Source organism: Astatotilapia calliptera, chromosome 8, assembly GCF_900246225.1.
Source record: "Astatotilapia calliptera chromosome 8, fAstCal1.2, whole genome shotgun sequence".
NCBI lineage: Eukaryota > Metazoa > Chordata > Actinopteri > Cichliformes > Cichlidae > Astatotilapia > Astatotilapia calliptera.
The window spans coordinates 25,333,596-25,355,845 of NC_039309.1; the positions used below are offsets into that span (position 1 = coordinate 25,333,596).

The following is a 22,250-nucleotide window of genomic DNA, read 5'->3' on the forward strand; positions in this document are numbered from 1 at the left end:
ACTGTGTGTGCAAACCTGGTAAAGACCTATAGTAAACGTTTGACCTCTGTTATTGCCAACAAAGGTTATGTTACAAAGTATTGAGTTGTATTTTTGTTATTGACCAAATACTTATTTTCCACCCTGATTTACCAATAAATTCTTTACAAATCCTACCATGTGGATTCATGGATTTTTTTTTTTCACATTCTGTCTCTCACAGTTGAAGTGTACCTCTGGTGCAAATTACTGACCTCTGTCATCATTTTAGGTGGGGGAACTTGCACAATCGGTGGCTGACTAAATACTTTTTTGTCCCACTGTATATAAATCTTATAAAGTTTGTATCTGTCTTGTGTGAAACTTGTATGAAAAGCACACAAGAGTGAAAACAGATATAAAATCCCTTGAAAAATTATATAAATGAAACTTGTATTTCTTGGATACTTACTAAAACAATATATGAAAGTAATGAGAAAGTGGCCACTTTCCTGAGTAAATCACATAAGCCTTATATGATTCACTATATGAAGTAGGCCACATCTTATGCAAGTCTTTTATAAGTTTTTCATATTTCTTTTCCATATGGGATAGTATGACCAAGATTTGCAAAATAGAAAAATATTTTTATTAAGTATGATTCAGAATGGAGCACGAGCCCATAAACTAAAAGTAAAGTGTTTACATCGATCATTGTTCATACCAGTTTTTTTTAACACTGTAAAGTTTGACTTGCTGGCCCCTATTGGGAACTGTGTTGTTTTTTTGTTTTTGTTTTTTTAACTTCAGCGTTGGCTTAACTTTTTAGCCAGAGAGATTGTTGTGTGAATAAAATCAGCCTTGGGACATTTTTTTGCACATTTCACGATGTGTTTACTTTAAACAAATAGATTCCTGGAAGGTTAGAACAACATTGTAATGTATCAACTGATTTTATCAAGCATCCATGTTGGGTTTATTGAAAAATAATTTCCATAGGCCACATTTTTTCCAGTCTTTAGAGTGCATGTGTGGAGCATTTTTGATGTATTCTGTAGTTCTCCTACATGTTTGTGCTTCAGTTTTTGTGAACTTAATTGTATTGTTACTTTGCTCTAAACAAACTTTAATTAGTGTCAGTCCATTCTACACACCCATTTTTAGAATTAACTTTCTAAATAGCCTTGCCTAGATGATAAATTAGCACTTCAGGATTCATGCATACAATCTTTATTTTGATACCAAGATTGTTTATACAGAGTTTGCAATTGCAGAGAAATACTCTATTCATTTTGGGCATCTCATTCTGGAGCAGGAACCACAGAAAGATCTTTGGCACTCAAGAGGTTAACCTCTAGCTCCAAAACCACAACATGGTAACAGCCAAAATGCTAATGGGTGACACTGCAGTGCCTACATCCATCTTTTATACTATCAGTTCAGTTTATGATAGGCTAAAGTTGCAGGTTGGGAGGGTCACAAAATGCATAAGCTGAGAGACTGGGGGATGATGGGATACTGGTTCTGTGCAGGGCCCCCCATTGTGAGGATGAAACCCTTTTCAGAGCAAAAGCAGATTAGCACTGCAGCCTGACCCCATATGTGCATGAACACACAGACTGTTGGAAAGGAAATTTAGGGCCTTTGTTTTGGAACAACAAAGCTGTTAATCTCTTGTTATGGAAGATGTGATACAGGAATTTCAATAAATATCTGTGTCATGGTCTTTGGTAATATTTCAATATGCCAACAACAAGAGAGCCACAAACAAAAGGAATATATGGTGACTGCGCTTTGGGGTCCCTAAGAGAGAGGGGGGGGGGGGGGGGCTATACAAATACAGGCCATTTACATTTTTGTTACGTAACATCTTTTAGTTTCTTAGACTATGCTTGTTTAGCATGTACTCTAAATGCAACCTATAGTGCTTGATGGGACTGGGACTGTTAATACTTTTCTCCTGACCTTTTTTGTGCTACATGCTAAAGCTTGTGAAATGTCAACGTGTACCAAACTGAAACAAAGATCTATACAAATATGTCCAAGAACAATTTGAATGTATCATTTTTCCTTTATTGACTCAAAGCATTTGTATTTAGGCTTGTGAAACATTTTAGTAAGCTTACCCGTGAAATCATTGCAATCATTGTTTCAGTTGACTCAATACATGAGATACTTCATTTTCATTAGTTGAGCTTCTTATCTGAAAAGATGTTCTCTTTGAAAAGTTATGGGATTACAGTGTTACAACCATTAACCTAAATAAACAAATTCACAAAAGCATAAGCTCAATTAAGTAGAAACAAAGAATTCAATAGTTTAAAAAAAGGAAAGAAAAACAATACAATCAAGAGCTTAAGTAAAATCTGAAAAGAATAGTCAATGCAGAAAACATTTCTGCATCCATCCTTGAACAGCTGAAACAGATATTAACAGATGTGGTTATATTCATCTGGATCTGTGTCAGCTGATAGAGAAACTGTACTGAGTCAAACTGAATTCAAACAGCAGCATCAAATGACAGGAGGGTAATTAACTAAGAAAGGATGAACTTGTCATATCCATGATTTTCTGATTGGACTCAGATTGGGAACTTCCACTTGTTAGTGATAAACTCCAAGCAGGCTGATCCACAACTTTGCAGTACAAAAGGGTGCTAGTCAGACAGATCCGCAATCCTCTATCTTGCTAGATCTCTTACTCTCAGGTAACTCACACCTCAGGTCCAGTTATCCTGCACTGAAGGAAGCAGAAAGCAAGTTGCAGTCTCTCCACATGCAAAAACAGAAAAACATTTGAATACAGTAGCACTAATCCCACTTACAGCTCTTTGTTAACAATCCAGCAATGAATGGATGGCTTCCTCCAGCCTAAGTAGCGGGCAACTGATCACGAGATCACAAACAGGTGAGATAATCAGCTCAGGTGCCCAGGTGTTGGCAGGCGTAGAGCAGGAGGAAGGCCGGCCTCTAAGACAGGGGTGTGGCTAGTGCAAAAGCAAACACAACACAGACAGTCAGAGAGAGGAAGAAAAAAACAGAATGAGAGAGAGACAGAACAAGTGAGAGACGAGTCAGAAATGGGGATTGGAGGACCACGACAGCAGTACTAGCAGTACTAACATTATTCAAAGTTTCACAGTTTATCAGGACAAGCAAGACAAGTAGCGGCTGCCTTTTAAAATCTAAAAGTAGATATTAATTAAATCTAAAGTGATCCCTTTTATTTCTTTGCATGCACCCTTGACATTGCTGCCATCCTGTGGCCACAATTGACTACTATAAAAGGCAGGGTTGCCTTTTTTCTATACAAATCCACAGTGCATCTCACTTCCATATCCCAGCTTAAAGTTGTCTTTTTTGAAGGGGGTGGTTAATGCGCATGTTCTGGTCTTTGACAAGAGACCAATGGGAGTTTAGCATGCTAGACTACCTGTTACTGGTTCTGCTTCTGCTCCTCTTACATCAGTTAACATCAAACATAAAGCCTGAGGGCCAGAATCAGTCTGGCAAAGACTCCAATGTGGCCCACTGGTAGACTTCAGAAAATGTGTAAGAGTGCATAGATTTTAAACTTTTAATTGTATGTCCAAAGTTTTGCAGCTTTTCCTATTAATAAATTATCCACATGCCATTCATACACAAAAGTAGTTAAGTAAAAAATAAACAATTAAATGACAGAAAAACTTCTGTTTTTCCACTATCTACTTTAAAGATTTCTCTTTTCCATAGTTTAAAAACTCTTGTTTTATAAATACAGTCAGGGCAATAAGAAGCACCAATGCCACATGATAAGAACTTTTTTCTCAAATATCTTATGTACAGAAACTGAGATGTATTGTTAAAATTACACTTCTTTTACTTATATTAAAATATCTCCACGATTAAATGTTTAGTTAGATGTCTACACTGACAGAAAGGGCAGTTTCTGTCCAGCCCTCTTAAGATCAAAGTTGGCTGTATGTGGGCGACAGAATAAAATGAGTCCGACATCCCTGATGGTAAATGGAGCAGCTCTATTGCTTTACGCAACTTGCCTCATTCACCCATTCATACAAGCACTTTTTCTCAGTTTTTTCTATCTTTGTTCACACACATTTGTACTTCAATTGATTCATCAAAGAGCAACTTGGGGTTAGTATCTTGCCTGAGGATATTTGGCATGCAGACTGGCGCAGCCAGGGATCGAACCACCAACCTTTTCAATTAGCAGAGGACCAGCTCTACCTGACTTCCTGTGTTTACTCCTGTTTGTGGAAAAAGAGGTAACATTAGTAAGGTGCCAATTTTGTGTTATTCATCATCATAACAGATAACTTTTCTCTCTGCTTGTTAATAAATAAACAAGAAAATATCCAATTTCTCAGTGTGACACCATGTTATCATCTCATGTATGCTGGAGCAGTGTTATTAACACTTTAATTGTTTAATTGTTATTAACACACTCTTGTTCCTGTCCATGATATGTGACAGAATGTCACATATGGAGCTTCAATTTAAAAGCTTTAATTTAAACTAAAATTTAAAATGCGACTGAACAAAGCACTGCCTTCATTAAATCATTAAAACCAACTCATTATCACTGGACTCACATGTTGGTAACTCGAGCATAGGCTGGCAGCCACTTTGTATGATAGGCTCCCTGTGGAAGCATTTTTCTTTAGCGTTCTTTTATATACTGTGTCTGACTTTGTGCGAGAGCAATGTAACACCAATAGAGGGTGTAGAAGTGTCTATCTACACTCTCACCCTCCCTTGGGGCTCCGTGTCCTGCTCTTATATAATGACTCATTGAGAGCATGTTAGTGCACAAGTAGTGCATGCTCTTCTCTCTGTCCCAAGGGGACTGTTGGCACAGCAGCACAACTGGGGCTGTATGTTGTTACACTGTCTATGATTTTGGACGCTACACAGATATATACTTTTCACTTCAGACGCCATTATCTTGACATATGTACCTACCCTAACTGTAGTTACAGACACTTCTTCAGTACTTACAGTTCTAAAACTAGAGTACACAACACAGCATAGTGTAAGAAAGGTGTCTGATACAATTCAATGAAACGAATTTTAGTTGAAATCAGAGGGTCCACGTGCAAAGTTACATAGCAAAAATTAGAAAAACACTGGAATAGGATAAGAATAAGATACTGTACACAACTGTACACAATAGAATAAAATAAAATAAAATACTATATACAATAGAATGGTAGAATTGAATTGATGAATTGATGGAAAAAATGTCGCAATTAATTTGATGACAACTCACAGTTTTCCATGCATCCTAAGCACAACTCATCAACGCTTTCCTGGATAAATTTGAGGTTGCTGTGGTTGACCACTTTGAAACTGGCACTGGCAAATATTGCATTTGAAATATGTTCAGGGGTGGAGCCTTATCACACGTGGAGAAGTTTGGTCCAGATTGGACAATGTATTTGTGAATAAGAACCAATTAAACTTTCATGGTGAATGATTAAAATGCAGTGTGGACACACAAAGGCACCACAATTTTGAATATGGCCCACATCTGTAGTTGACCAAATATGAAGTTGATTGGATAAAATCCCTCAGAAGAGTTCAAAAAGGAATAATTCCTGGAAATGGTCAAGTTAGCGCCACAATTTCATCTTCAATTTAATATGGCTGACTTCCTGTTGGGTTTGAGTCATGTACCCAGTGGACGTTTAGTCCTGTCTTGGCATGTACCAGATTTCATACATGTGCATGACACCCAGTTGGGGCAGTTTTTTTCACTTTTGTAGAGGGTGCTACTGAGCCATTATGTCCAAAACCAATAAAATACATAAATAAATAGTAAAATACTAGACTGTGTCTGAGTTTGTGAGCATGTTAAGGCCCTCAAAAAAGCAATTAATTTACCAAAATAATAAAAATATAAAATAATAAATGGAGCGGCTCTGAAAGTAGCATTTAATTAAGACACATTGCTTTACAATAAATCCTACCTTTCTTCAAGAAATTAAGCTATTCACGAACTCCACGCAGTTCTTGGAGGATGACGGAATTGATACCATTGACATTTGACGCACATAAATCCAGTAGGATGCAGTTTGAACTGTTATCTGTAATTGCCCACTAAGGTTTATGTTGAGCAATAATGTCGAGCAATATTAAAAATGTTAGTGGTTCTACTAGATTTTAAATAAAATGTTTTATTTAAGTAAAGCGTATTATTTCTGATAAGAATCGTCTTCCTATATGCAATGCCTGAAACGCAAAAGTAAATTTGAAGAAAATGCGTAAACATGTACCCATATTTATTTTGAAGTTCAAACTTCCGGTTGTGCTGTGCCACATGCTTTTAGCTGAACTGTTTACGTTGTGGGGACTGCTGGAGAGAAGAGCACAGCCAGTCTGCTCTACACCCCAGCACGATTTAAGACAAAAATGTTGACAGCAAAGTATGTCTTTTTGTCGGTTTACGCACGCCAGACGCTGACACGCCAATGAATGGAGTTACTTTTTGCGTTGTTGGAATTCCACCTCGCTCAGACGCTGAAGTAAGTCAGATACAATAACTGTTTTTCTGGTGACTGGAATAATGTTATTATAATATTGATCAGTTCTTCCCGTCGGGGGGAAACCATCCCATAAAGACGGTAAATCTACCCACAAATGGATGCTACTTAGTATAATCGTACACTAGACGAATCAGAGCTTTTTTGCCGTAAAAAGTCTAAACCAAGGATGTTAAACTCATTTTCCTGCTTGAGCCCAATTTAATCTCAAGAGCATGTAAACAAGTACATGCTATCCATATGATGAAGAATCTGAGGTGTTTAAAAAAAAAGAGATATGAATGATATTCGTTATTTTCATTATTTTTTTTCATTTAATTATTTATCATTGTACATGCACTACAATTTAGCGAATCTAAAAGTGGACAGACCATTCACATATTTGAGGAACTTAAGCCTTACTTGCTAAAATTCGTGCATTCTTCTGTAAAGCTGAAAAGTAAAATGATTTCACATCAATTATTTGACTTTAAAAAGCCCCCACGCTGGCCCAGTGGGCCACACATTTGACAGTCTTGGGTTAAACACACAATTAATAAATGTTTCGTTTCATTAGGAGAGGTGTGGGATAGTTTCCACAATAGCTACGTCACAGCATTGACAGACAAACTGCAGACATGACTTTTTGTGCACTTTTGTTCTTGTGCTCTTGACCATGTCTTACGCAACTTGTCAAATTCCCAAAATTAAAAACAAAACTGCAAACCACATAATGTTAACTCATAAAAAACGTTATGACTGTAAGTGCATGGTTTTGTAAGAAACTCAAAATCTGTGTATTTTACTTTCCTGTGAATGTCTACACCACAGTTTATTCACTCATCATTGACACCATTCTACACATAATACTTCACATATCTTGCAAAATGGAGGTATGGGGTGTGGGCACATAGCAATGGAATTGGAATGCATGTATTTCCATGTGCCAGCCCACATATGCATATTTGGCAACAAAAGGCACATTGTAAGCTTTGGTCTTCTGTTAGTGCAGAAACATTTACTCAGAAACATTTCATGAGCCTTTTTAGAAACTAATTTGCTAATCATGATTCTGACATTTGTTGTGTCCCTTCACTCAGCACATTATTCTTTGCTCAGATTGTGTGAGTTGTTTTCTCCCCTAACTTTTAATATTTTCAGAGCTTATTATTGTGGGTGTGTTTTCCTATTATTGTCACGGCCCAGTTAGCATCAGGGTCATACACAAGAGATAATTATAACAATGGTGGTCGAACTTTCAGCTTAAAGGAAGTGACTCGACTGTTTTCATCAGAAGTTACATCTGTTGAGTAGCAGTATCTTTTAATACAATATCATTTATTAGTGAATACTATTTATTAATTATTTTACTAACTTATTTTAAGGGAGTTGAGTACATGCTAGGTCTGCTGCATCTGTAACAAAACAGATTATATGACAAAACAAAGGGAGGTACACAAATGAACATACAAGTTTGCTGTGTGTGTGTGAGTGAGAGGGGGAGAGAGAGAGGGAGAGAAAGCAAGACAAGAACATCAGTGTGTGTATGGGCGTTTGTCATGACATACTTGAAAACGAGGGTGAGAGACTGCAACAAGCCCCCCTCCCCTGAAAGCAAGAGGTGGACAGGGAAAGACAGTCCATGGTCCACAGCCCCCCAAGAATAGAATAGAATAGAAAAGAATAAACACTTTTTTGTCAGTCAACTCATACACCAGTTAGTGCACACCAAATTTCAGTGAATTTTTTCAACATCAGACTGTACAAAATACATGATAAATGAATCTAAATAAGAATCCCAGACATGTACACGTAAGAATATAAGAGAAATCTTTATGGTAGATAGCGTTTTTTAAAGTTTTTCTGTCATTTAATTGTTTACATTATATAGATATATGTGTATTAGTGCTGTCAGCATTAATCTCGTTAAAATGACATTAACGCCATTAACGTGGCAAATCTCCGTTAGCAAGTTAGCATAGATTGCCCCATGCGTGGGGCTGCACTGCGCTAACACGTTAACGAGCTAACCGTGCTAACGCATTGACACCGTGAATAGTGTATTAACACAATTCATCTAAAATTACAAAAAAAATAATAAAATCAGAGTATGAAGAAGTTATGTTTGGTACTGTAAAGACCACAAACATGTTGAACAAATCATTTTCATAACTTGAAATGCAAATATAAATTGTAAATTTCAAAAACCTATGTACAAATTTTGCAAACAGCAAAGTTATATGCAACTAATTACCTAAAAATGCAGCCAATGCAGCATTGTAGCAGATAACAGGGCATTGCAGAGGATGGTGAAGTTTGTGCAGAGGACTATCTGGTGCAAATTACCTCCCACTGAGGACATCTACAGCTTCAGATGTAGAGAAAGAGCCGTCTGTATCCTACGCAACCCAACCCACACTGCACATGAACTGTTTACTCTCCTCCCCTTTGGATGGAAGCTTCAGAAACCGCTTCTAACCGAATGCAGTCAGACTGCTAAGCTGCCCTATGCTCAATTTGGTGGAATTTTGTACATTCATTGGATCTGTTGCAAAAACTGCTTGTAGGATGGGTTTTTGCTATTAAAGGCTAATGTTTTTCATATACTGTAAGGAATGACCTAAGAGTGGAGATCAGAAAGCATCTTTGTTTGTTTGGTTGTCTTCTTTGTCTCACAACAGAGGTTTGAAACTAAAGATAACATCAAGCTTTAGTTAGGGTCAGCCTTTAGTATCTATGGATGTCAGCTATTTAAGCAGTAACGGCATTTAGTGCATGTCTGAAAAGCCCAGGCTACAGTCTTCTGTTGCACTGATGCAGTTAGTGTGTGAATATTATTAAATGTGCTTTGGTGGTATGCGCTGTGAATTCACGTATCATCTGATGAAACAGAAGAGAAAGTCACACAGCCTCAAGGGAGCATCCTCTCCTCACAGCCACTCCTCGACTGGGTCATAAAAAAAAAACAAGCAGAGCACATGCATATTCTTGTATGACTCACACATTACTATGACTCACACACAATATTATGTTATTTTTGTTCTGCCTAGACTCATGATTGTAAGTTCCTAGCATCAGTAAAAACTATAAATAAAAAAGAAAGAAATCATTATGAGTGCATTGGAAGGGGAAGTGAAGGCCAGAAGAGGATGGGAGATGAAGATGCAGAGTCTGCTGTATGATGTTTGCATGGCTGTCACCCTCTTTTAGTGTCTCTACATCACACTTTTGTTTCCTTATCTTCATTCGCCCTTTCTCTTGCTTTCAGTCTTAACTGTATTCAGGTGTTAATAAAACGAGCACTGTGGGCCTGACAGCACTGTTAGAGCTGTTTGGTAAAGCCTAGAGGAGGATGGACACGTGCAGCCACACACACACACAAGCTGGCATTCACATTTAGTTTTTCTAGAAGCACTAACATTGATGCAAGTTGGCGGTTCAGTTGTAATCATTTATTCCTTCTCTCAGAATCCCACATTTACTCAACATTGTGTTATCAAAAACACTGATGCACAATACACGTGTTGTTTTACACTTACTTACAGATTTCTCTTTAAACTTATTACACTTATGTGTTCGTGTCAAATCTCTTATCGCACTCTTCAAGACCAATTCATGGCTTTGTGTACATGGGCAGTTCCTTAAATCCAAAACTTTTATTTAAAGGAGGAGACTTTCAATTATTAAAACAATAATTAACATGTGAGCATAGAAGTTATGGTCTGCCTTAACGTATAAAGCACCTTGAGGCGACTGTTGTTGTGATTTGGTGCTGTATAAATAAAACTGAATTGAATTAAACTGAATAGAAGGGAAGCAATCTAGGCAACAATGACATGTCATGAATTTTCACACTATCTTTGCCAGTTTAGCATTATTTAACAACAATCCAAGCAGGTTTGTCTTTTTTTCCCCGTTAAAGCAGCAGGCAACATCGATGAAAATTGTGAGAGGATCCTTTAAGGTTTCAGGAGAATTGATGAGCGATTTGATTAGTGAAAAAACAAATATATGATAAACCGATTTCTAAAATGAAACCACAATAGTGAAACAAGCTTAATACAGCTACCTCTAGTAAAAATTAAACACAATGTCACTTTACTCGCTAATACAACACCGACCTTACATGTTTAGCATACAGTTGTTCCATAGTGTAGTAAATAAAAATACCTACTAGTTATATTATATGTTCAAAGGACACTGTGTGCGGAGCACTGTATATGTAATACCCTAGAAAAAAGCAACCAATCCTAACTAATCATATTTCTGCGCTCAGGGAATGTTTGTCGTTTTTGCTTGACCTTTTTTTTAATGATTTTTCTGTCCCATATAAATTAATAATAATTGTAATGTAAAATAGACCCACATTTTATGTGTTCTGAAGAGCAATATCAGCTAGCCAGTTGTGAGTTTAAGAGAAGCTGACAGGAAGAGAGAGAGAGAGAGAATAGCATTTCTCTTTTCTCTACCAGTGGCCTGGACTGTTAAGCTAAAGAATGAGATGAATGTGACTGAAAGAGAAAAAGAAGGAGAAGAGAGAGAGAGAGAGAGAGAGAGAGAGAGCTGGCATGTCAGCAAATAGTCCCAAGGCAGAGAGAGAATGAAAAGAGACGCACAGTGGAGAGGGGGGAAGACTATACTTAGACACCAATACTGCTCTAGTGCCAGAATAGAGGAGAATATCTTATAAGCACCGTGGGATTTTTGCATTACTTATTTGAGATGGACTCGTTTCTGAAATCCAGAGATGAGTGATGAATATAAGCCAACCTACACACAGCAAACCACTACATCACTGAACTGAGTGTGTTGCATTTGGACAGTTACTTTGAAAGCTTTCAAGAGGACGAGCTGAAATTGAAGAGAAGTACCAGCTTATTTTACAACTAGAATTAACCTGGAACTGATGTTCTTTTATACAAAGAACGTTATATCTAAATGAGAGGATATAGAGGGCAAGAAGAAGTGATATTTCCTGTTTTGATCACCAAAAAAAAAGAACACTGTGGACTTGCTCAAGAGAAAATTGAAGAAAAGTGAACACCATATTATACTTGAAGTTTGGACTGCGTCTGCATAGCTTGAACATCGATCTTTAAGACCTTTGAAACATGACCAGATGAGTAGACTTACAGACTTTGTGCTTTGCCAGTTCTGATGGTGCTGCTTCAGTAGTTAACACTGTGTAGAACTGTTTTTGTTTTTTTTTTACCACCAATTTAGCTTACTATTCTGGTCACAATGCAGCAAGTAGAGACTTTGCACAGATGAACGCAAATCGCAGTCTCACATTCTGAAGCTTTGGTGTGTTTTTATGTGTTTGCTACAAAGACAATACATGTTTGTTTGAATGTGGAAGTTCTAATGTTGAGGGTGTCGAGTGTAGCACCAGCTCCAGCAGGCCACAAGTGGCGATTCCAGTGCTCTGTCGGGGTTGACTGTAGCGACGCCGAACCTCGCTGTATCTGGCTGGCTGTTTTAAGGGATGTTTTACCTCATGCCTCCCCTTGTCAAACACCCATCACATCAACAAGAAGAAGTGCATACCAGAGGGTCATACGTCGCCGTTGCTTGTCTTGGGTAATTAGTTGTGATTAAAGCAGTATTAACAAATTTGATTTATTGGTTAAAGGACTAGTTTTGTGCATGACAATCTTAAACTTGACACACTATGTGGAGCGCTTTCTGCTGGATTTCATTTGCTATCTGTACAAAATTGTTTAAGAACAATGTTTTTGAAGAAAAAGTGTCCCATAGCTACTAATACGCTTAAATAAGTTCTAAAATAACAGTTTAAAATCAAACATCAAACATCTCATGTTATTTAGCACCCAAAACATTTAATCTAAAACAGGATTAGGTTTCAAGGGAGGTTTGGGGTGATGACCAATGATCATGTAGACATCATTCCAATACCATGTAATACCATCAATACCATCACGTAGATATCAACTCACCAACAACAGGGTTTTGGCCTTTCAATATTACATCATTAGTAGAGTCAGCATGTTTCGACCATGTACCTCACATAGTAGCCGTTCTGACTATTATGGCTTTACTACCTGAATCAAGCAAATATTATAACAGAACACTTAATGTTTTACCTGTTCCAGCTCATATTTGTCCCAAAATGTCTAGTAATTGTGGAATTAATAATAATAATGGATTTATATAGCACTTTTCAAGGCACCCAAAGCACTTTACAATGCCAGTATTCCTTCACTCTCACATTCACACACTGGTGGAGGCAGCTACAGTTGTAGCCACAGCTGCCCTGGGGCAGACTGACAGAAGCCAGGCTGCCATATCGCGCCATCGGCCCCTCTGGCCAACACCAGTAGGTGGTAGGGTAAAGTGTCTTGCCCAAGGACACAACGACCAAGACAGAGAGCCCGGGGATCAAACCGGTGACCTTCCGGTTACAGATACGCTTCCCAACCCCCTGAGCCACGGTCACCCCGATTGTGTTGAGTTATTGGGCATTAACCTAAATTTGATGCTCTGTCACTGGTATGGGATCTAAATTGGGAAACACTGGTAGACACTAGACACTCCCTAGTGTCTATCTCTTAAAAACTACTACGGAATACCTCACCTGTTAAATGCATTAAAAATTACCCTATTAGCAGATCAACAGCCCTGACCTATTGCAATAAGGAGAGATCATTTGGAAGAATTTGACATAAATAATTGAGATATAGAAATTTACTTATTTGGCAATTAGACTCCAATGATCCATCATGGCAGAACGGAATGCCATATTTATAATTTGCAAAGCGGCGCCCAGGTGTCACTGTTGATGATGACGTCATCTAAACAGACATGCAGCGTTCGGCTGCAGCACCCAGTCCATGAGGCGCTAGAAACTGACTGGGGCTCCAAACAAGCCAAACGGCAGTGTGACAAATTGGGAGTGGAGAAGGCCATTTTTTCCTTGGATTTTGCAGACAAGGGAATCTGCCAGTGGCCCTTGGTTAAATCCAGTGTTGTGAAAAAGCGAGCAGTGTCTAACCGGTCCAGGAGTTTGTCGACCCACGGCATGGGATAAGCAGCAAATTGCGTTCATCCTCGTGAATGAACTTACGGATCATGGATTTTAAAGTCTTTTTCAGCCACCCCACCAGCCCGTCAGTTTGAGGGTGGTAGACGCCGGTCCAAACAGATTTAATGCCCAGTAATTCATACAGCCCTTTAGTGTCCAAGACATGAACAACGTGCCCTGGTCAGTCATTTTCGCTTTTGGGATACTGACTTAGGAGATGACGTGAAACAGTGCCTGCGCCACACACTTTGCAGAAATGGTGCACAACAGCACTGCCGTGGAATATTGCGTTGCATAATCCACCAGAACTAATACAAAGCTATATCTGTGTGCACTCCAGTTAAATGACCCGATGAGGTCCATGCCGATGCATTCAAACAGAACCTCCATTAATAGTAGTAGGCGCAAAGGCACTTTTGGAAAGGCCTGCTGGTTAACCAGCTGTCACTCTGAGCAGGAAGCGCACTATCGGTGCACATCCGCTCGGATGCCCAGCCTGTAAAATCAGGCACCAAGCAGATCACACAGATGCAGCCTGTCTTTAATCAACACAAAATGCGGGTAGGTCCACGCTGCATCAGGGCGCACCAAGTGACCATCAGTTTTTATCACTCAGTCCCTAACCCCTAACCCTGAGCAAAGGGTGTCAACAGCTCTTGCGGAAAATCTTTAGTGGAATGAATCACTGGAGTCGGCGGGGCCTCACAAGGCCCTGCCACCTCCTCCTCCCCAAAGTCACCATCAGATGCCCCCGCGTCCACCGCTGAGCACAGCGCAGACACCACACCCCGCTAAAGGTCATGAACACATCCCGACACACACTGCCCCAACAGGTTACTAAACCCCAGTCAATCTGTCCCCAGAATTAAGGAATGCGTCAGGCACGGGCTAACTGCAGCCTTTACTCTATGCGTTTTGCCCTTGTATTTAATTTGCAGGAGCACTATGGGATATTCAATTCAATTCAATTCAATTTTATTTATATAGCGCCAAATCACAACAAAAGTCGCCTCAAGGCGCTTCATAGGTACAGAGAAAAACCCAACAATCATATGACCCCCTATGAGCAAGCACTTTGGCGACAGTGGGGAGGAAAAACTCACTTTTAACAGGAAGAAACCTCCGGCAGAACCAGGCTCAGGGAGGGGCGGGGCCATCTGCTGCGACCGGTTGGGGTGAGAGAAGGAAGACAGGATAAAGACATGCTGTGGAAGAGAGACAGAGGTTAATAACAGATATGATTCAATGCAGAGAGGTCTGTTAATACATAGTGAGTGAGAAAGGTGACTGGAAAGGAAAAACTCAATGCATCATGGGAATCCCCCGGCCGCCTACGTCTATTGCAGCATAACTAAGGGAGGATTCAGGGTCACCTGGTCCAGCCCTAACTATATGCTTTAGCAAAAAGGAAAGTTTGAAGCCTAATCTTGAAAGTAGAGATAGTGTCTGTCTCCTGAATCCAAACTGGAAGCTGGTTCCACAGAAGAGGGGCCTGAAAACTGAAGGCTCTGCCTCCCATTCTACTTTTAAATACTCTAGGAACAACAAGTAGGCCTGCAGAGCGAGAGCGAAGTGCTCTAATAGATGTGGCCTGATTATTCAAGATCTTGTATGTGAGGAGCAGGATTTTGAATTCAATTCTGGATTTAACAGGAAGCCAATGAAGGGAAGCCAAAACAGGAGAAATCTGCTCTCTCTTTCTAGTCCCTGTCAGGACTCTTGCTGCAGCATTTTGGATTAGCTGAAGGCTTTTCAGTGAGTTTTTTGGACATCCTGATAATAATGAATTACAGTCGTCCAGCCTGGAAGTAATAAATTAGCGTCACTCTGAGACAGGATATTTCTAATTTTAGAGATGTTGCACAAATGGAAGAAAGCAGTCTTACATATTTGTTTAATATGTGCATTGAAGGACATGTCCTGGTCAAAAATGACTCCAAGGTTCCTCACAGCGTTACTGGAGGCCAAGGTAATGCCATCCAGAGTAAGAATCTGGTTATATACCATATTTCTAAGCTTTTCACGGCCGAGTACAATAACCTCAGTTTGATCTGAATTAAGAAGCAGAAAGTTAGCGGCCATCCAGGTCTTTATGTCTTTAAGACATTCCTGCAGTTTAACTCATTGGTGTGTGTTAACTGGCTTCATGGACGGATAGAGCTGGGTGTCATCTGCATAGCAGTGTAAATGTATGCTATGTCTTCTAATGATGCTGCCTAAGGGAAGCATGTATAATGTAAACAGAATTGGTCCTAGCACTGAACCCTGTGGAACTCCATAATTAACCTCAGTGTGTGAAGAGGACTCTCCATTTACATGCACAAACTGGAGTCTATTAGATAGATATGATACAAACCACTGCAGCACAGTACCTGTAATACCTACAGCATGTTCTAATCGCTCTAATAGGATATTATGGTCGACAGTATCGAATGCTGCACTGAGGTCTAGCAGGACAAGCACAGAGATGATTCCACTGTCAGAGGCCATAAGAAGATCATGTGTAACCTCCACTAAAGCTGTTTCTGTGCTGTGATGAGCTCTGAAACCTGACTGAAACTCTTCAAATAAACCATTCCTCTGCAGATGATCTGTTAGCTGTTTGACAACTACTCTTTCAAGGATGTTTGATATGAAAGGAAGGTTGGAGATTGGCCTATAATTAGCTAAGACTGCTGGGTCTAGAGATTCTTTTTGAGTAAAGGTTTAACTACAGCCAGCTTGAAGGCCTGTGGTACATAGCCGGTTATTAGAGATAGGTTGATCATATTTAAGATCGAAGAATTAATTAATGGCAGGACTTCTTTGAGCAGTTTTGTAGGAATGGGGTCTAAAAGACACGTTGATGGTTTGGAGGAAGTAATTATTGAAGTTAACTCAGAAAGATCAATTGGAGAAAAAGAGTCTAACTTAACATAAATGGTACTAAGAGTAGCTGTAGATAATATTACATCTGTGGGATGATTATTGGTAATTTTTTCTCTAATGATAAAAATTTTATTTGTGAAGAAGTTCATGAAGTCATTACTGGTTAACGTTAAAGGGATGGTTGGCTCAAAAGAGCTCTGACTGTTTGTCAGCCTGGCTACAGAGCTGAAGAGAAACCTGGGGTTGTTCTTATTTTCTTCAATCAGTGATGAATAGTAAGATGTTCTGGCTTTGCGGAGGGCTTTCTTATAAAGCAGCAAACTATTTCTCCAGGCTAAATGATGATCCTCTAAATTTGTGACACGCCATTTCCTCTCCAGATTACGAGTCATCTGCTTTAGGGTACGTGTTTGAGAATTATACCACGGAGTCAGGTACTTCTGATTAGAGACCTTAGTTTTCACAGGAGCTACAGTATCCAGAGTCGTACGTAGTGAGGAGGTGAAATTATTAACAAGATAATCGACCTCTGTTGGAGCAGCGTTCAGATAGCTGCTCTGCTCTGTGTTGGTACAGGGCATTGAAGATGATAACAGTGGGTGGATTATATTCTTAAACTTAGTTACAGCGTTTTCAGAAAGACATCTACTTTGATAAAGTCTACTCTCCACCGCTGTGTAATTAATTATTGTAAATGTAAATGTTATCAGGAAATGATCAGACAGGAGAGGGTTTTCAGGAAACACTGTTAAATGTTCAGTTTCTATGCCATATGTTAAAACAAGATCTAGAGTGTGATTAAAGTGGTGGGTGGGTTCTTTTACATTTTGAGAGAAACCAATTGAGTCTAATAACAGATTAAATGCCATGTTGAGGCTGTCATTTTTAGCATCATGATGTTAAAATCACCCACAATAATTATTTTATCTGAGCTCAGAACTAAATTAGATATAAAGTCTGAGAAATCAGACAGAAACTCTGTGTAAGGCCCAGGTGGACGATAGATGATAACAAGTAAGACTGGTTTCTGAGTTTTACAGCTGGGGTGGACGAGGCTAAGCATCAGGCTTTCAAATGAATTAAAAGTCTGTCTTGGTCTTTCATTAATTAATAGACTGGTGTGAAAAATTGCTGCCACACCTCCTCCTCGGCCTGTGCTTCGAGGTTTCTGGTAGTTAGAATGACTCAGGGGTGTTGATTCATTTAAACTAACATAATCATCCTGCTGCAACCAGGTTTCTGTAAGGCAGAGTAAATCAATTTGTTGATCAATTATTAAGTCATGTACTAACAGAGACTTGGAGGAGAGAGACCTAATATTTAATAATCCACATTTCACTGTTTTACTCTTTGGTTCAGATGTGGATACTGTATTGTTCTTTCTTTGTAATTGTTTATGTTTAAGTTGTTTGTTGCTGGTTTTTAGTTTGTTTTTTGTCTTTTTGGAAGCTGACACAGTCTCTATGGAGATGGGTTTTTGGGGGGGTAGCAGGAGGAGAGAAGCTGCAGAAAGGCGTGTAAGACTGCAACTCTGCTTCCTGGTCCCAACTCTGGATAGTCATATTTTGGGGGGTTTAATAATGGATGTCCCCATGTACACACCTGACCTCTACCCACTATGCCTGCAACAATGCCCCGGGTCGAATAATCAGGCTCCTTTTTATCTTAAAGGCCTCATAGTACCGTGTCACCCTAATAGAGTACTTCACTCTCAGACCCCAGGTCAGTGGTATTTAAAAGTAGAATGGGAGGCAGAGCCTTCAGCCTCCCATTCAGCCCATCTTCTGTGAAACCAGCTACCAGTTTGGTTTCAGCAGACAGACACCCTCTCTCCTTTTGAGATTAGGCTTAAGACTTTCCTTTTTGGCAAAGCACATAGTTTGGGTTGGATCAGGTGACCCTTAGTTATAATGCAATTGGTCTACGCTGCTGGGGGCGTCCCATGATGCAGCGAGTGTTTCTTCATTCACCTTTTTCACTCACTATGTGTTTATACATCACTCTAAGTTTATCCTTAGTTATTATTAATCTCTGGCTCTCTTCGACCACCTGTCTTTGTCCTGTATTCCTACCCTAACCCCCAACTGGTTTCAGCAGATGGCCATTCCTCCCTGAGCTTGGTTCTGCTGGAAGTTGCTTCCTGTTAGAAGGGAGTTTTTCCTTTCCACTGTCAACAAAGCAATTGATCATAAGGGTTCATATGATTGTTGGGTAGGTTCTACCTTACAATGTAAAGAATCTCGAGGTGACTGTTCAAATTGCTATATCTGCTCATTCACAGCTGTCCACTATCAGTTCCTGTCCCCTTCGAGGTCTTAGGCATGATTAGACAATGGCCACCAGCCACATTGGCCAGCCTCCCTTAAGCACTTCTCCCTGAACCCACTGCGGTAGAGCCACTACAGCAGGGCAAGAGCCGAACAGAGAGTGAATCGGCATCCCAGGAGGTAATAGCAAAGAGAGTTGACCGCCCACCTGATTGCCAGACAGTCTTTTTCTACTGTATTGTACCTGAATTTTTAATAAATAATAACCAGCTACCCCCAAGAACCTCACCTCCTTTTTGGTCTTGGGACATGGGTAGGATGCAATAGCTGCTGTTTCGTCTGTCTGGGGGTACAGCTGCACCGTATGCAGACGCAGGATTAGGACTCTCTCTGTGCATTTCAGGCATCTTTGTGGAATAAAACTCTGATTTCTTTCAGAATTTTATTCAGATGCTGGTCCGAATAGACTTCACCGTAACTCATACAGCTCCTTTATAGTACAAGACATGAACAATGTGCCCTGGTCAGTCAGTATTTCTTTGGGGATGCTGAATGACCTGAAACAGCACCTGCATGACACTCTTTGCAAAAATATTTTTCAGCAGCACTGGTTCGAGATAGCACATTGCATAATCCACCAGAACTAATACAAAGTGATATCCTTGTGCACTCTGGTGAAATGGCCCAATGAGGTTCATGCCAAACAGGACCTCCATCAGCAGGTTATAACGAGCCGATTGCACCGGCCACAACAGACTCAGCATTATTCAACAGCTATTAAAATACCCAAGCAACCACAGAAAATAGGAGAAGCTCTGACCCTTTCTGTAGAGTGGTGTTTTTAGACCAGTACAGTTTATTGTCAGTATGTACTGTCAGGTATTTATAGCCCTCCACAATGTCCACATTGAGCCCCTAGATTGAAAGTCACTGGTTGCCTGGTCCAAAATCAAAGTGCACAATCAATTCCTTGGTCTTTGTCACGTTGAGTTGCAGATGACTCTGCTTGCACCACTTGACAAAGGAGTCCACCACAGCCCAGTACCCTATCTGATAACCCTTACTGATGCATCCAACCACCACACAGTCATAAGAAAATTTCTGAAGCTGGCAGGTCTCTGTAGCCGAGTGGCTGAAGTCCATGATGTAGAGCAGGGGCCTCGAACTCCAGGCCTTGAGGGCCGGTGTCCTGTTGGCTTTAGATCTCACCCTGGGTCAACACACCTGAATCAAATGATTAGTTCATTACCAGGCCTCTGGAGAACTTCAAGACATGTTGAGGAGGTAATTTAGCCATTTAGATCAGCTGTGTTGGATCAAGGACACATCTAAACCCTGAAGGACACTGGCCCTCGAGGCCTGGAGTTCGAGGCCCATGGTGTAGAGGGTGAATAACAAAGGGGAAAAGACGTCCTTTGTGGTCCCTTGGTATTTCTGATCACCTTGTCAGAGACACAATGCTGAAGACGCATATATTGTGGTGTTCCTTGTCAGGTAATCAATAATCCAGGACACTAGACAGACATCCATCTCATCGCTGTCAGCTTATCACCCAGGAGGGTCCGCCTTATGGCATTAAATGCACTGGAAGTTGAAAAACATTACCCTCACAGTGCTCACTGGCCTATCCAGAATGGCATAGAAGTGACTGAGCAGGTAGATGATGGCGTTCTCAACTCCGAGGTGGCACTGGTAAGCGAACTGATGATCCTGATGTGAGGATAAGAGCTGATTGAGGATAAGGCTTTCCAGGGTCTTCATGACGTGGGAAGTCAGCGCCAGAGGTCTGTAATCCTGGTGGCCACTGGGATGGGTGTCTTTAGTACAGGAATGAGGGCATGATGTGTTCACAGCACTGGGACCCTCTGCAATCACAGGCTCATCGTGAAGAGTTTATCAAAGATTCCACAAAGCTGAGCGCACAGGGCTTTAGGATGCAGGGATTCATCACGTCTGGTCCAGCAGACTTGCCTGAGTTGAGTCTTCTCAGTTTTCTCTGAACCTGGTTGTGAGTGAAAGTGACAGGTGGGGGGTGGGGCGTCAAGGACTTTCACAGGAGGCTATGGTGTAAAGTGGAGAGAAAGTGAGAGAGAGTGGCATTGGCTCTGTCTTCACCACACTCTGCCCCTCTGCTATTGAATGGCCTGAATCCAGTGACTTCCACCCATTCCACTTCCAACCATGCCCCCGGATGAACCAGGGTTTGGTGAACCTGGATCTGCATACATTTTGAGTCCAGCATAGCCTAAAATTTACCCCATTGTCACCTTACCAGAGTACTGTGCTTCTCTACTGGACCAGGGGAACGTGTCGGAGGGCCAGCATCACAGAACACCTGTCACAGCTCCATGAGAGGGCATTCTCGGCCAATGTGTCCCGCCTGCTCGCACCTCCAGCACTGCTGATGGGCAGGGCCCAGTGACTGTAACCACTGGGACCTGCGGAGAGACAGCATATGAAAAAGGATTAGACAAGAAACATGATGAGACATGATCGATCCTCCGTAGCAGCCAACCAAGTTGGGGATGTCCCTGCCACACTGCCAGGGTCAGCCAGACTTGGCCAGGATCATGACAACTTCGAGGCTCATCGGTCAGTGACTTTTGAGCCCCTCCACAAACTGTTCGAGGACAGTTATATTTAGCAGCCGAGCCTTTCCTGGCGTGGGACCATACAGTAGCCAGTGGCTACAGCATCGTACAACCACCTGGCGTAGGTGAAGGGCTGACTTCATAGTCAACATTCCCTCCTTGCCGTGTGACGACAAAGGTCCTTGCCACTTGAAAAGTCATTTTGAGCTGGATGAAAGGAGAAATGCTAGTACTTTATCTCGGAAAAAATTGTCTGAGCCTTGTCCCTGTGTTGTACAGGCGCTGCTGACATTCTTCCATACTAACCTCCCCAACATGTGTAGCTTTTCACTCAGGTCCAGAATGTATAAAATGTTATTCTTGCCTGGGCTTGGACCGCCCTCTCAGTTTTCTTGAATTAGGTTCAACACCTCCAACATCTTCTCATAGGGAGAAAAGCCCAAAATTGCCATGACATTCATGGCCATGATGAGTGTATGGAAACTTCTGACCACAACTGTAGGTTACCAATGACCTGGTGGGTGTTTAAAGGCCAGTTAAGGAACACAAGCTTGCACAACACAAGTAAGATCAGTCTTTATCACTGTTTCAGTGATAGGCACTAGTATTCACTCATCTGCCTTCACACATATGAGCTTGAGTGATCCCATTCTTAATGTGTAGAGTTTAGTGAGATGTTGGACCACCCTTTGCAGCGATGTTTATGGTACTTTTTTACTATTTTTCAAGAAGTGTATTTGTGAGGACAAACATTGATCTTGGATGAGAAGTCCTGGGTCACAGTCTCTGCTCTAATTCATTCCAGAGGTGTTTTGTTGGTTTGCAGACTGGACTCCATGTCTTTATGGACTTGCACTGGTGTGCAGTCATGTTGAAACAGGAAGGGACCATCACCAAACTGTTCCCACAAAGTTGAGAGCCTGAAATTGTCAAAAATGTTTTGCTATGCTGAAGCGCTAAGAGTTCCTTTCACTGAAACTAAGGGACAAACCTAACTTGTGAAA

The 22,250-nt window shown here is 40.7% G+C and overlaps 1 protein-coding gene and 1 long non-coding RNA gene across 10 annotated transcripts in view; one reads left to right on the forward strand and one right to left on the reverse strand.

Annotated features, from left to right (window-relative positions):
* LOC113027774 (rho GTPase-activating protein 21-like) overlaps window positions 1-22,250 on the forward strand; it is a 78,574-nt gene that overhangs the window by 15,130 nt on the left and 41,194 nt on the right. For 3 of the 8 annotated variants that reach the window (XM_026177572.1, XM_026177574.1, XM_026177573.1), the window contains exon 1: window positions 10,874-12,058. The exons of 1 other annotated variant lie outside the window; for it this stretch is intronic. In XM_026177572.1, the coding sequence (XP_026033357.1) occupies window positions 11,843-12,058 (216 nt within the window). In that variant the 5' untranslated portion in view covers window positions 10,874-11,842. Of the gene's footprint in view, window positions 1-6,212; window positions 6,482-10,873; window positions 12,059-22,250 lie in introns of those variants that run through there. 4 more of the 8 variants (XM_026177567.1, XM_026177568.1, XM_026177570.1 and 1 more) reach the window with 3 other exon arrangements.
* Window positions 2,010-6,046, reverse strand: LOC113027777 (uncharacterized). Of its 2 annotated transcripts, none has more exons than XR_003273131.1 (4): window positions 5,927-6,046; window positions 4,156-4,204; window positions 2,783-2,944; window positions 2,010-2,697 (listed from the first exon to the last, which is right to left on the reverse strand). It is a non-coding gene; the product is annotated as an uncharacterized LOC113027777 (long non-coding RNA). The 2 variants fall into 2 exon arrangements; XR_003273130.1 differs by lacking the exon at window positions 5,927-6,046 and adding an exon at window positions 5,227-5,450.